This window comes from Mirounga angustirostris, unplaced genomic scaffold (assembly GCF_029215605.1).
Source record: "Mirounga angustirostris isolate CCGP_5_RB_7025 unplaced genomic scaffold, mMirAng1.0.hap1 SCAF_10, whole genome shotgun sequence".
In the NCBI taxonomy this organism is placed as follows: domain Eukaryota; kingdom Metazoa; phylum Chordata; class Mammalia; order Carnivora; family Phocidae; genus Mirounga; species Mirounga angustirostris.
In genome coordinates this window covers 31,788,185-31,803,902 of record NW_026991718.1, presented here as the reverse complement: position 1 = coordinate 31,803,902, position 15,718 = coordinate 31,788,185, and the positions used below count along the sequence as shown (strand labels likewise).

The following is a 15,718-nucleotide window of genomic DNA, read 5'->3' as shown; positions in this document are numbered from 1 at the left end:
ACCATGACACTTAGTATCTCTCCCCCCTTTCAAATCCTTACCCCCTTTTGTTTTGGTTGGGTTTTTTTAAAAAAGATTTTATTTATTTATTTGAGAGAGGGAGAGAGAGAAGGCACAAACAGGAGGAGTGGGAGAGGGAGAAGCAGGCTCCCCGCTGAGCAGGGAGTCTAATGCGGGGCTCGATCCCAGGACCCTGCGATCATGACCTGAGCCGAAGGCAGACACTCAACCGACTGAGCCATCCAGGCGTCCCCCTTATCCTCTTTTGATACAAGAATCATTATTTCCTTAGTAAATAACCTAACTCTAAAAACTGCTTAGTTGTCATCCTTGATAATGTCCCTTTCATCCCCCTCTCCATCCTCTTTACCAGCAGGTCTTGTCAACTCCATCTCTGAAATATATCCACCCTCTCGTCTCCATCTTCATGGCCACCTTCTTGGTCCAGGCCACCATCGTGTCTCCTGGACTCCTGCCACACTCTTCTCCTCAACTGGCTTCTCCACCTCCACTGGCTTCTTCCAACCCATCTTCCATCCAGCGGCAACACTGACATTTTAAAACGACAATCAGATCACTTCACTGTGCTTCCTTAAACACTCTCACTGCTTTCCACAGCCAGAGTAAAACCCAGCCTCCTTAGGGCTGCCGACACAGCTCTGCCCTATCTCTACAAACTCACCAGCTCCACAGCGCCCTTGTTCTCGCCTTTCCAGCCCCGGGGTCTTCTCTCAGTTCCTGTCTGTGGAGAGGCCCAAGCACAGCCCAAGAGAGCAGAGAGCGGGCAGTATTTTCCCATACCTGCTGGTGGGGAGGAAAAATAGGGAATAAGAACAGAAAAGTATCTTATAGCCAACCAATTTATTTTCCTTTTATGGAAGCTACAAGAAGATATATGCTAATAGGTTTTAGAATAAGTAGAAATTTTGCTTTGAAGGTTGGCAAAATATAGGTTATATATGGGCGGGGAATATATTGATAGCCAAGTTCCCAGTGTGATGGGTTACCCTGAGCATCTGCAAGCATTTGTGGCTGTCCTGCAGCAAGGACAAATTTCCTCTCCTTCCAGTCTAAGGACAAGGTCCTGGAGAAACTCAAATAATACAATTTAAAAAGGGCTCCTGGTCAGTATAGCTACTTGCATTCAAAGGAAGTCATGTCATTCCTTTCAGAATTCCAATTAGAGATTTAAAACATACCCGCACATAAATGAGAAAGCTTTAAATGGAGGTGTAGAACCATATTGAGGTTACTAACTTAATACTGTTTGAGCCATTAAATAAATGTTCCATAGTACTTAGTTCATAACACATTTCAAGTTATGTCTGGGCTAGTTTGGGTTAATAGTCCCTTTAATTATTCTAATGAGGCTTACTTGCTTGCCAAGCTATATTCTCATTCCATTTAGCCTATTACACTACGGTATATTTTTTGATGGGCTCTCTACAACTGGTGCTAAGGGAGTCACTTCTGTCTGGGGAAGATGAAAGTTTATCTTTGTGATCTGAATTCATGCATTTATTCCGCAAAGATTTATGAGCACCTACTGTGTTCCTAGGCTGAGCGCTAGAGACAAAACACACACAGGACACAGTTTATACCCAGGTAGGGGTGAACAAGTGATTACCATGCAGAGTGTAACTGGCAGTGGGCAGGCTTCAGAGGTGTTGTATGGAAGCCGAGACCCAAGGAAAAGTCAGCTTGAGCCAGGCAGAGTGGGAGTGGGAGTCCCCAGCAGGGGAAGCAGCCTAAGCAAAGATGGACGTGTTAGCATCCCAGATGCACCCACCTTCACTGGGTAGTTCATCCTGACCTTGTAGCCTTCTGAGTCTCTAGGATCCTAGGTTCCTCTTCATCTTTTGCTCACGTAACCTTAAAAGTCCAAGAACCTGGGTTCCTTAACTCAGGTAATTGCGGTCTACCCGTGCAGTCCACCTTTGTTGTTCTCAGTTTAAATTTCAAATGGGAAATCTTTGCGAGGCCACACCCGCCCCCAAGTTAAATGTACTTTTTATGTAACTGAGGATAGATTCAAATAAGAATGATATGAAGTGAAATGTACAGCCGATGAAAGTATAATTCAAAAGAAACTTATTTTAATAACTGTATTGAATTACTTTAATCCTGGGCTTATGAAATCATTTGGGGCTTGAAAGGGTAACTTTGATTTTTACTTGTACTTTACTGCATTTTACTAGAATTTTACTTGTACTTTACTGCATTTTACTACCTGGGTATAAATTGTGTCTTGTTTGTGTTTTGTTTCCCGAAACTTTGTTCTCCTTCACTGGTGTTTCCTAAGGGCCTAACATTGTGCTTGGCACCTAGTAGGCACTCAATAAATATTTGTTGAAAGGTATAGTGACTTTTATGGAGAAATTACATTCTGTGTAAGTTTCCTACATCATGGACTCTTGACTATCAGGGTCCATAGTACTCCAATGAAAGAGGGCTTGGGGTTCCCTCAGAGTGGCCTGCAATAGTTCTAAGATTGCAAACAAACCAAGGATGACATTGTTACAAAGGAGGGGCCTGTGGGGCTTATGATGATCTCATTAAGGTTTTGGATAAAGCTCTCTTTTTTGGTATATATTGTCTATATATGGCAGATGGACATGACTCTTAGTCTACAATCCCAAGTGTTCTGTAAATCCACTTCCTAGCCCTATCTCGCAGGAGTTGGGGGAAATTGGCCCTCATTCATTATTGAGGACATTGACACACAGATTTGCCAATATCCCTGAGCCTTCCAAGGGTCAGACTGGATAACACTGAGAAGTCCATTGTTTCAAGGGCCTCAGTTTCCTTGGATGCCCCACACAGCTGTCCTCTCTGTGGTCCTGATACCGTTAGGGAGTGTGCTGCCCAGCTAATCACCTGGTTGCCATAATTTTCTCTTTCAGTCTCTGGGATGCCCTTTGAGTACTTTTAGCCCACAACCTCAGTCCTCAGCCTATCCTCCCTTCTGGATCCACTGCATTCCTCACTTCAATGAGCTCAACCACCTCTGCTTTCTGCCCTGCAGAAAAATACCTAAGGAAAAGAAATACAGTCTGGTCATGGCATGCAGGTAGAAGTGGGACAGAGAGAACTTAAGAAGAACGAACAGATTGTCTCAATAAATTATTCTGCTCCGTGCCGTACTGAGCGGCCATTTCCATCATCCTTCATTCATAAGCCAATGAAGAAAACACCCCTTCGAGAAACCCAAGGACTGGGGACCCAATGCCTGACTTTGGCAACATTTGCTCACACTTCCATGACAGTAAATAGAAAGCAAGGAAGGTGGGGCATATCACTCCCTGCTCTGAGCTCACTTCGGCTGGAAGGCAAGGAGGCTCTGTTTTTGCCAGCACTCATTTGAATGTAACTGAACTCCCCTGGCTTCTGGGCATCTTTCTGGTGTGTGAACCCTTCAACCTTCTGTCACTCTGAGGCTTTCTTCCATTCTCACCTCAAATCCCTAGGAAGCTTCTCAGAAACTTCAAAAGTCAGTTACTCAGACACTGCTTTGGTGGTTGGAATATAAATGTTGAAGAGTCTTGACATCCTCTATGGGGATCTTTAAAGAAGACTTCAAAGAAACAGCTCTCCTGCTTTGAGAATTTCCCACATAAGTAATAAATGAAAATAATTCCCCTTTCTATATGTCTCTGATCTCATCCTGAGCGATGGGTCTATTAAACAGGCCCGAGAGATTGCCGGGTAATCTCTCCACAGCTCTTGGGAGCTTGTGTGGTCACCGGAATCACTGAACTGCTCTGAAAAGTCTCACGTGACAATATGTGGACACTGTCATTTGCAAGTCAGGCTTTATGTGTGGGAGAGGAGCGCGGGAAGGGGTGGGTGATCCTTTCACAAGTACCAAGTCAGTTTTTACAATAAAGGAGAGGGGCGCCTGGGTGGCTCAGTCATTAAGTGTCTGCCTTCGGCTCAGGTCATGATCCCGGGGTCCTGGGATCGAGCCCCACATTGGGCTTCCTGCTCTGCGGGAAGCCTGCTTCTCCCTCTCCCACGCCCCCCTGCTTGTGTTCCCTCTCTCGCTGTATGTCTCTGTCAAGTGAATAAATGGAATCTTTAAAAAAAAAAAAAAGATTATAATAAAGGAGAAATGGATCTTTCACGAAATTAAAATCTGAAACAACATCTTACTTCTGGATGTGGCATCTCCCCTTATTCTACAGAGCATCTTTAGCACACCCTGTGTGTAGGGAACAGGATAATGTTGGAGTTAAAAGGAGAAACTTGGAAGTTAGCTGGTGCCAACCCTTCTATCTAAAGATAAGGAAACACAATGGAAGGATTTTAACCTTTGTCCTATACCCCGACATAGGAAAAAGGACTGAGAGAAAATGAAGCAAACGTTCTGAGCCTGATCCTCGGCTTCCTTATCGTAAAAAATGGAATCCTTGTACCTGTCTCATAGAGCTTGTGAGAAGGTTAAATGAAATCATGCCTGGAAAAAAACCATAGCCCAGTTACTGGCCCACATGAAGCGCTAAATAAATGTTAACGGCTGAGGAGACTACTGCCCCCCAGGCCCGGAACAGTGGCTCTCAATGCCAGCTGCACAGCAAAACTTTCTGGGATGTTGTTTCAGAAACGCTCAAGCCTGGGCCCAGCTGCAGACATTCGGAGTCCACTGGCCTGAGGAGGGGCCCAGTTTAGGTGTGGTTGAGGAATTCACCAGGTGATTCTTAAGGTGCAGCCAAGATTGAAACCCCCTGGCCCAGGAGATCCAGGGACAAAGGAGAGACCATGTATCCTTAGCACTAGCCTACTACCAAGCAGACGGTAAAGGAAGAGAGAGAAGAAAACTTAAAATACCACGGTAAAGGTTTCTAGAGAAGTTTGAAAATGACATCTTTTGTCAACAGCAGGTTAATCACCAACCTAATTGAAATGAAGCAATTAGTAAGGCTTACTAAGTCTTACGGAAACAGTAGAGTTGCCCTCTGTCCGCAAGGCTAAGGAGACCCATTGCCACCCCTGAAAGAAGACACACCCAAGTTAACAAGAGGGCAGTCATTTAATGCAGAAATCCAGTTAACAGAGACAGAGGTTAAACAACAGGTAAGACATCAAACAATACTGCATAGTGTCAAGGATTAGCTCTCACACGTTTGGTCTGTTTTCCTTAGGATTCGGATTCTAATACGAAGACCGAGAAGAGACTTCAGCTGAAAATAAATAAATAAGGCAACAGAAGAGGAAATCTTCCCGTTGACAAGGAACATCCACAAATAATGCACAGATATCTGGTGCTGACATAACAAGACACCCTTAGGACAAGTTCCAAAGATACCGCATTGAAAACTGAACAAGCATGGTACGATGACAAGAAAATTATACTCGCTTTGTTATGAATCCTTTTGCAAATAGAAATGACTCTCAGGTAATTGTTATATACAAACTCTCTGAAATAAATGGCAATCATACAAATTTTTTCCATTGCAATTTCCTCTTTTTTCTAAACCTAGAAATGTTCCATGGCACTGCTCCCTATGTCTCACAGTCAAAGCATAAATAGTCATTAAAGCACTTGAATCCCCAGTAGTCTTGTCCGTAGAAAGGTATGGAGGTCTTGCATGATTTTTCTATCAGTCATCCAGAAGGGGCTGGCAAGCAACAGGTTGGAATGTAAAAGACCGTTTTGTGCTTGGGATCCCGACTTGAATTCCACCTTGTTCCTCTCAGGAGCCGTCCACACTGTGGACGGGCCACCAAGCAGTGAACTTGAGTCTGGACAGTCATACCGTGGAGTCCCTGCCAGACTTTAGATGTGCAATCTTGGTCCGGCTAATAAATGGATAAGCGATGCAGAGACCTCCAGCTGCCACAATAAAGCCTAAACTGCACCAGGCGCAAAAGATGGACCAGCTGTAGCCATGTTCCACATCATCAGGCAGGCTATAAATTAGCTTCGGGAGCCGGTTCAAATCATAGGCAATACTGGCAGCGTACGTGCAGAGGGAAATGGTGCAAAATATCCCTACAAATAAAGCAAAGGGAACAGAATGATTGGTTACAGTGTTGCCTGCTGCAAGGCACAGGCCAGACAGGTCTTTGTGAAAATCAGGTCGACCGATGAGGTGGTCACTCCAAATTAGTAAAGGATCTATAAATCTTGCACTGGAATTAACTTGAATTCGTTCAACAAACACTGGCACAAACTTTATGCGCCAGACTGTACAGTGGGTATTGGAGAGTAAAGAACACCGGAGAAGACTCTGATAACTTGAATTATTCAGGATTATCTTGCTGGGATGGTATGTATATTTGAATTTATTTTTGGTTTTTGTTCTTAAAACAGTGAAATAAAAATTCTGTTTTTAAGGAAAAGAGCTAGAATCACTCACACCTAATACAAAAGAGTCTTCATTTCCCCTTGTTCTATACCTGATTTGACACATTTTTATATAGTTGCAAGCATCATCCAATGTCTGTTTTCCTTTTCAGCTACCATTGTCGTTAGTATTCATCATGTTCCCTGTAAATAATATTTTAAATGAATTCTTCATGTGCTAAATTATGTTTTAAGGTACAGAGCATGGCACATACTAGGGCCTCAACAAATCATTGTGGGTTTTTTCAATGAATGAATAAAAGCTTTTTAAAAATTTTTTTTATTATTTATTTATTTATTTGAGAGAGACAGAGAGAGCACGAATGGTGGGGAGGGGCAAAGGGAGAAGCAGACTCCCCACTGAGCAGGGAGCCCGACATGGGGCTCAAGCCCAGGACCCTGAGATCATGACCTGAGCCTAAGGCGGACGCTTAACCAACTAAGCCACCCAGGAGCCCCGAATAAAAGCTTTTAAATGATACAAATTAAATCCAGGATGTTGGAATTGACATAAAATAGCTGAGTAAGGAGATCACATACTTCAATCATTCAGAATATAGGAGACAATTTGGGTGACATAAAGTGGACAGACCCCCAATTTTACTTTTTTGTACCAACACATATATGTATAATTAATTGTCCTTCCAGAACACTAAAACCAGGACTGATAAAAATTTCCCAAACACAGTATTTTTAGTACTTAAGTGATGCTCCAAGGACACAGATGTTTCTGTTGCACCACAGTGGACCCCTAAGGATGCACTTTGGGATGGGCAGGGGATCAGAAGGAGGCCGTTGCAGGAGATGGGTAATGAAAGCAGAAATGCACACCCAATGAAGTACTGGAATGTCCAGTTTGTTCCAAATCCTCTGAATCTCTTCTTCATACTTTGGTTTATCCCACATACAATGGAGGTTGCATCTATTGGCCGGAAAACTGCTCTGGGGATATATTGGGGATATATTGAACATCTCCATAGGTAACAGAGACACAGATTTGGGGACTAAAAAGAGAGGGCCAGAAGGAACAGATTTCCCCTGATCTTTTAATAGAGCTCTGGGGATCAGAAACACTAGCAGAAAACCAAATTCAGAGCAGGCAGCAACTGGGAGGAAATAAAGATGGCCTCAGTGCCATTTTTAAGTGCCAGAATTCTGCCTGCACTCAAATCGCCTAAGGGCACATTGCCTGAACCCTTTCCCAAATGTGCATTTTGAAAAGAAATGTTTCAAATTAAAAGGACACTTGATCTGCGATAATCTGATATTTCCTACCCTTTGTCTAATTCTGTTTTTTAAAATCTAAAGTGATGCTGTTTTTCCAAAAAGGATAAAATCTTATCTTCTGAATTCCTGCTCCACATTATTATGGCAAACATATCACTTTGAGTTTTCCAAAGATCATGATGGAAATAACTCTTTCATAAAGGAACGGACTCGTCAAAAAATAATACTCTGCTTTTTTTCAAACCTTGTGAAGAGCAAATGTTCCTACATTTACATGAATGTTTTCACTGGCACCACAACAAAGACAATATTTATATATAACAAGGGCCTTCTAAGGAATGCTGGTAATAGAACAATAAGGCAGTTAGAAAAAAATTGATCTCTGGAGTATCAACAGGTAAAATATAATAATAGAACAATGACCCGATCACAGGAAAAACAACTCTGTTCTGCACTCAACTGTCTGCACAGAACTGAATGCCTAAAAGCAAGGCTTTTTACGAGTAATGTAGTTTTAATGACCTCTGATAACTTGAGTTCAAACTAAGACTTTTAAGCATCCTTTGATGTCCAAATGCATTGAGCTGAGATGTAGGAAATGTGTATTCTGGTCCCCAGATCTACTGCTAATCACTGTACGACCTTGAAATTACCTAACCTCTTTGAGTCTTAGTTTCTTCATCTAGGGGAAAAAAAAAATGGGGGACTTGGTCTTGATATGTCAAATTCCTGTGATTCTGTTATTCCAAAATAAGGCATGGAGCAAGAACACTCCCCCATCCCACCCCTCCCCCAAAAAGAAGAAGAAGAAAGCCATGTATATACTATACATGCTCCCTTTGATTTTATATCAAACGTTGATTTTGTTAGCACTTCTCCCCTGCCAACCCCGTAAAGTTGCTTTTGGTGAAATGAATTTTAGCAGAACACCGCCAGTTCACACGGAATAGAAAAGGATTATAAGAAATAAGCTGACCTGAGGACTTAACCAGAAGGATGATTTTCTCTGCCCTAGGTGTCATGAAGGATTGTGCCTTCGTCTGGGGACCTCAGGGTCACTGTGCACGATGCCTCTGATAGAAACTTCTGTCTCTGACGGAGTTGCTGAAACTCCCTAAAGTTAATCAGTGGCCCACCATGAGCAAAAGTCGGGCACTTTATGTCATGCTTTTTGCTACTGACCTCACCCTTAGATCCATCTTGCCTCCCAAACCTGATTGCTCCTTTGTCTTATTTGTATCACTTATTTCTATTTATTTTATGGTGATATATATGTATCTCTGTGCCTTTAAGTTCTTTTTGGAAGAGGGCACTTGTCAAACCTTGACAGAAACCTGCCTTATTGTCTGTTGCCTTTACTCACTCTGCTCCAGGTTGGCAGGGTTATTATGAGCCCACAAACATGCCCCCATCCGCCCTTCACCCTTCCCACAGATGCCCTCATGGGGGTGCCCTTCGGTGACATTTTTAATTCTTCCAAGACGCTTTTGAAGTTATTCTGAGAAAGAGGAAAGCAAGAAGTAACAAAAAAGCATAATATGCAAGAGTTCCTCTCTGTTAGACCCTCACATTTCTCAGAGAGTTTGCACACAGAGCTGCCACAGCTATTATTGTGGGATGGGCAGGCCTGTTTCTGATTATTACCAGGAAACATACTGAGAGGAGAGAAAGCATTGTTTCCAACTTGCCCAACAAGATTTTGTAAAAGAGGCCTAACCCACTCAAGATATTTTAAAAAGGAAAAAAAAAATCCTCACTTCAAAGACACCAAGTGTGGTTTAAATGAGGAAAACATCTTTGCTATAGCTGGATTATTAGTCTTAGGTCAATGTTGATACTGCGGAATTCTATTTTAGCTCCATATGCACATCTCGCAGTGCTCACGTGTTTGCTCGGGCTGCCGTCACAAAGCACCAGAACCTTAGGTGGCTGAAACAACAGAAATTTTCTCACGGTTATGGTGGCTAGAAGTCTGAGATCAAGCTACTGGCAGGGCTGGCCTCTTCCGAGGCCTCTCTTCTTGGCTTGTAGATGGCCGTCTTCTACTTGTCTCTTCACGATGTCATCCCTCTGTAACTGTGTCCAAATGTCCTCTTCTTGTAAGGACACTGGTCATATTATAGGATTAGGGCCCACCCTGATGACCTCATTGTACCTTAATCACCTCTTTAAAAGACTCTGTCTCCGAAGATAGTCACATTGTGAAGTACTGGGGTTTAGAACTTCAAGCATAGAAATTTGGGGAGGGACACAACTCAGCCCATAACATTGCATTTGTGTGCAGTCAATGTATGAAGTATATTTCTATTTCTTTTACAGGTCTTAGCAAGATTTTACTATTTTTAAATGTTACTTAATCAGTTATTCGGCAATTAGTTATCAAGCATCTACTACGTCCCACCCCGGTCCTGATCTTAGAGGTAGTTTAATCAGTCCTCATTGGTCACAGCTGTGATTGGTTTGACGTCGCTGTGATCAGGAACCCCAGGTGTTCTTTCCATTCCATTTCCCAGAATGCATTTCAGGGCAAGGTAGTAGACACCCCCTAGACTGAAGTTCCACACGGATCCTAGTAGTGCTGAGCACATGGAGTCAACAAAACCTGCCAAACAAAACCTGAGTTCTACAACACATTGAGTTCTACCAACCTAAGGATCGGGTCATCCCAAATTACCCCACGTAGGACTTACCCAGGGAGCAAGTTATTGCAGGTAATACAGCACATTTGTCAGTAACAACCCAGTTAATGCAAGGTATGGGGCAGGGTATGAAAAGGTAAATAAGGTATCACCATACACTCAAAAAGTTCAACATCTAATGATCCTTCCTGAAGATCCACGAGGAGAGAGGTCGCCTCTCCTGCATTCTTCTCCTAGACTCTCCTTCCCTTCTGCTTACTCCCTGACCAGCCAGGAGCCCCGGCGGCCAGCAATGATACTCTTCAGCCCAGCTTGAATCCCAGGCTGGGTCATGGTTATTGCCGGTTAGCATCTTCAAAAGAGTGAAGAGTTACTGGTTCTGAAAAGCCCTGGATGAGACTACTTTTCTTATATTAAGAAGCTTTCCACCAATATTCTTAATTAGAAGATACAAGGATATTGCAGAATTATAGGGTTGGAAGGGATCTATCTTTTCGGATCAGGATGGAAGTAAATTTACGCAGCCATCCCAGATCATCAACCCAATTTCCTTCCCTGAACTCCTTGAGGTGCCCGTGGCCAACTGGCGAGCTGTAATTAGGGTAACTGGGCCCCCTCTTCTGACCATCCTCCTTTGATGTGCTTAACGGTGTGAAAGGAGTGGGAGCTGCTTCACCCCGGTTAGCCTGCTTGATAAATAACGCAACTGCAACACCCAAAGGCATAAACATTGATTTTTTTTTTTTCACTCCTTCAAAAGATGGCCTGCCCATCATCCTGGTCTCTTTGCTCTTCCAGCAAAAATGCCTCATGCTACTTTCACACAGATTGCTCAAAAAGCCATTCCTAAGTTGTCTTTCCTGAATGAATGGGCAAGAAACAGACCAAACTTTAAAAAATAAAATAGAAGATCCACAATCCGAAATTATTAAATCCAAAAAACATCCCATCTTTCTCTGAAAGATCGCAGCAATCTTATTTAATGCAAAGCCTGACCTGATGTGACATGAGGCTATTTATAGTCCTTATTGATCCTGCTTAGTGTGAATATTCATATGTTTTGCTGCAGAAATGTTAATGGATTTGATTTCAGACCCTGCTGAGGGTGTTAGATAATATAAGATCTATGCACCATATGTACCTTTCTAAAATGAAACTTAAAAATCCTGAATTCCAAAACACACCTGGCTCCCAGTGTTCCAACTCAGGTACTCAGGAACTATGGTTTTAGGTCATAATCAATGGATAACCTAGATAATTCCATATATCTGCTGTAGTGGTTTTCTTGGTTCTTTTGTTTTTGTTTTCTGTTCATTTGGGGTTTTTTGTTTGTTTTTTTAATGCGTTGAAGCAAAGGAAGGGATAGCCGACCATGGGTGTTGACCGTCCCTGAGCTTTGCCGGGCAGCCTGGTTCCTTTGAGAGGCCCCAGGGGAGGGGAAGGGGGCAAGCACCAGCACTGCTGGTCCACATGTGGGTAATCAAGAGCTGCCTGCAAGCAATAAGGCAGAAGGAGGAAGACTGCTTCGAAGTTTCCATTTCAACATCTCAAACTGTCACATCACTGATGCTCTTCATTGAAGGTTTGGCTAATAAGTTCGGGCAGAGAATGAAGATGCCAGCGCATTAGAAGCGGCTAAGTTTAGCATCAGAAATCTGTGGGAGAGATGCTGACGGCTGCTGAAGACACTTCTGCTTAATTAAAATCAATTCCTTTAACCCTTCATTGCTCTCCTCTGCGGCTACCACCCGTGAACATCCTCCAGCTAATGTATCTCAGGCAATGGATTCTTGTAGTTACCCGGTGTTTACAAAGGAAAGGTAAAGGCAGTATTTAAAACAGCAAAAAATAAAACAAACCTCTCTAAACCCAACAGAAAGGGAACAGATGAGCACAACACAGCATATCCACTCCCTGCAAGAGCAAGTAGGTCTCCTCCGTGCTCACCCCGGGCTCAAAAACCACTCTCCTCTCATCTAAAACCAGACGGGCCCACGACCTTCTCGGGAACTCTCGCTAGCCCTGGCTTTTATGGCCCAGTGATTTATTTTACCGCTAATAATTGTTTTATATCTAAGAGCATCCTAAATTATTTATGCATCACCCATATTAAAGTATGTTTTAAAACCATCCCTAAGGCTTTCTTGTCTATAGCTCCCCTCATTTTCCTGACAAGGGGACGTGACGTAGGCCTTTCCAGGGTTGGGGGTCAGTGAATCTGCAGTTCTTTAATGAACACCAGGACACGAGTCAGGAAAATGGGGGCTCAGCTAATAAGGGGAGGGAAGAAAATGGGCAAGATTTCTAATGACTATTATGCCCCAGCTGCGGCTTAAAGGAATCTTCTGGGCAGAAACAGGCCTCTCTGCTTCTTTGCTACCCTGAAACACTCATTCTGCCATTTGGGTTTTAAATGAGGCACCCAATGGCTAGGCCCGAGGGTTCAAATCCTCCTCCAAAACCTCAGGAACTAGAATTTTAGCCTCCTTGTGCTACAGTCCTAGTGTAGTCACCAAAATGTGAAGAGCTTACGTTGGTTTTCTGCTGAGACTCTTCGGGGGCCGTGTGATTTCCGAATGCTCCGTCAGGGAGCTTACAACGATGACCCGTGTTACTCACAGGGACAGAAAGGGGCCCATGGCAGTTAGAAGGAAGGGTCTCGGCCTGTGACTTGGGTTACTCAGGCCTCAGACTGGCTGACCAGAAAGCAAAGCGCCACCTACCTGTCAACCCGGAAAGACAGGCAGACAGAAAATGGTGTCAGCCAATGATGTCAGGTCTTGCTGCCTCCAGTTCACGTGGGCGTGAGTGAGGGGCCTTTAAGTGAAAAGTGCTAGCAAACCCAGTCATGGTCACTTGAAAAACGAAACTCCAAAGAAGCAGAAATAGGCTTGTTCAAAATGGCTACATATCCAAAGTCATATTAGTTCTGATTCTGAGTATGCTTGTGGAACTGTTCGTTTGACATTCACTAATCACCAATACATTAATTTTTTTGGTGAAGGAGCAGAAGGAAAAAAGATTTCTTCCCTGTAGCCACCTTCAGTGTTAGCTGTCAGCTCAGCTCCTGACTCCTTCACTTGCTAATCAAAAAGACCCCAGTCGGGCGCCTGGGTGGCTCAGTTGGTTAAGCAACTGCCTTCGGCTCAGGTCATGATCCTGGAGTCCCTGGATCAAGTCCCGCATCGGGCTCCCTGCTCGGCAGGGAGTCTGCTTCTCCCTCTCCCACTCCTCGTTTGTGTTCCCTCTCTCGCTGTGTCTTTCTCTGTCAAATAAATAAATAAAATCTTTAAAAAAAAAAAAAAAAAGACCACAGTCATGTCTCCACACCCCACCCCCCTTCCAATCCCCTGCTTTAAGGTCAAGTCTTTCTTCTGCTTAAAACCTCTAGGTGGTTGGGGTGCCTGGGTGGCTCAGTGGGTTAAATGTCTGACTTTGGCTCAGGTCATGATCTCAAGGTCCTGAGATCAAGCCCCACGTCAAGCCCTGCTCCGCGCTTAGCACGGAGTCAGGTTGTCCCTCTGCCTCTCCCCCACCGTTCATTCGCTCTCTCCCAAATAAATAAATAAAATCTTTAAAAAACCGGTGGCTTCTATTTCCCTTAGATTGAAATCCAAGCCGCTGTGCATCTCCCTGCCCTCCAGCCACACTGGTCTTCTTTCTGTGGCTCAAAATACACCAACCCATCCCTGCCCATAGGGTTTGGCTCACCCCACAGCACACTCCCAAGGGCTGACTGCTTTTCATGATTTGGCCGGGAAATCGCCACCTCAGCAAGGTGTTCCCCGAACCCCCTAATCCACCTTGTTTGTTTTCCTCAAAGCTTTTATTACTATCACAAGTTCTTGTCTCCCCACGATGAAAATGGAGGATTTTTGTCTGCCTTATTCATTGTGTCTCTAGTACTTAAAGTAGTGCCTGGTACATAGTGAGTCCTCAAAATCTATCCGTGGAGTGAAATGAATGAATGTTTTATGTGTAAAAATGACCCCAAAGACACCATCACTAAGAGAAGTACTTTGAGTTGACTTCCAGCCCTGGGGGTGGTTGTGCTGATCTCTCTCTCACTCTCTCCCTCTCTCTCATGGCAAGCTCCTGATAAACAATGGCCAGAGCTTGCCAAGAGTCCAAGCCAGGGCTAGGGCCAGGGTGGAGAAACCAGGCCCGTATTAGGAACATTGTTGTTCTGTATCACCCACCAAAGCCAAATGGCCCCTGGTTGCTTTTCTCACAAGTGAAAGCAAAATGAGCAGAACGAAGCCAGCCGCATACAGAGCAGCCTTCCCTTCTGCCCGGAGAGGGTCTGAGGTGTTCAGCGTACCTGTCATGAGGAAAAGGAGTCCGGCCACGTGTTGGGTCAAGCTTTCCTCCCAGAAGAAACTGACCGTGGCCACGATGCAGCCACAGAGCAGGACGGCCACCGCCATGCCCAGGAAGCCGGCGGTGATTCTTCTCAGGTCTACTCTCGAAACACAGACATTCGGAATGGGAAGGAGAAACAGCAGAGTTACTGAAAACTAGGGAATGAAGAGCTTGGTGTACATGGTAAACACTAGTCAGTGGCATGAGCAGGCTTGGGGTCTGCAGGCTTGGGGTGGTCTAGGGAAGTCTCTCCCCAGGTCTCCCACCAGAGGACAGATGGGGTCAGAGCCTACCTTCTCTGCGTGCACGGACAAGTCTGGACCACGCAGAGAGCAGAGCAGAGGACGGTGCCCGGATCAATTTGGGTCATGGATAGCAAGTTACTTAGGAAACAGAGAGTGAAATATCTTCTCTTTCCTTAAAAGAGCAACGGGAATGCCGCCTACCACCGCTGCAAGGGGCTACACTTAATCTGGCTTCGGAGAAAGAGCCTACAAGGTATGCTGCAGTGAAATACGGTTTAACCGAGCGCCATGGGTGCCAGTTACCTTATTTGTCTTTGTCACAAAGACACAGTCATGAGATTCCCTAGGCCAGAAGCCCAGCCCTTCCCCCAGCTCTGAGGCAAAACAAAGACATGGACCGATGACCGGGACCCGGACATATTTTCACTCTGATCGCTACCCTACAGCAGCACTCTGATTGCGCACCCTCTGCTATTTAATTTCTTCTATTTTTCTATTTCCTTCCTTCCCTCTTTGTTTTTTTTTTTTAACAAATCGAATTTTAAAAATTGTTAGCTAAATGTCTGTGACCCTTCTTAAAATAGTAGATCCCAAGCATAGCTTAGCTGCCCCAGAGGCCAGTCAACAGCTCTGGGCGCACATGGACCATTCCTTTCTTTTAAAGGGGCTTCTCATTTCCAGCTCAGAGCATCTAAATGAAAGCAGAGCATCGCTGCCTAGAAGAGGAGGCACCTCAGGCCAAGGGCCAGGAGCTGTGATCATTTAAAGGGGCTAAGTTTAATGTTAAGAGGATAAGTCATTTTGGTCCATCCACATCTGAGCAGAGGAAATGTCGAAATAGGTCAGCCATTGTTGTCTCAACTTCCTAAATTCCCTGTGGTTTAAGTAGTAATTCTATT

At 44.2% G+C, this 15,718-nt stretch overlaps 1 protein-coding gene across 2 annotated transcripts in view; it reads right to left on the bottom strand.

Annotated features, from left to right (window-relative positions):
* Positions 1–5,010: 5,010 nt before the first annotated feature.
* The window catches only part of TMEM178A (transmembrane protein 178A), a 49,153-nt gene continuing 38,445 nt past the window's right edge, over positions 5,011–15,718 (bottom strand). For both annotated transcript variants that reach the window (XM_045884475.3, XM_064572144.1), the window contains exons 4-5: positions 14,534–14,671; positions 5,011–5,992 (exon numbers count right to left, since the gene is read on the bottom strand). In XM_045884475.3, the coding sequence (XP_045740431.1) occupies positions 5,751–5,992; positions 14,534–14,671 (380 nt within the window). In that variant the 3' untranslated portion in view covers positions 5,011–5,750. The remainder of the gene's footprint in view (positions 5,993–14,533; positions 14,672–15,718) is intronic.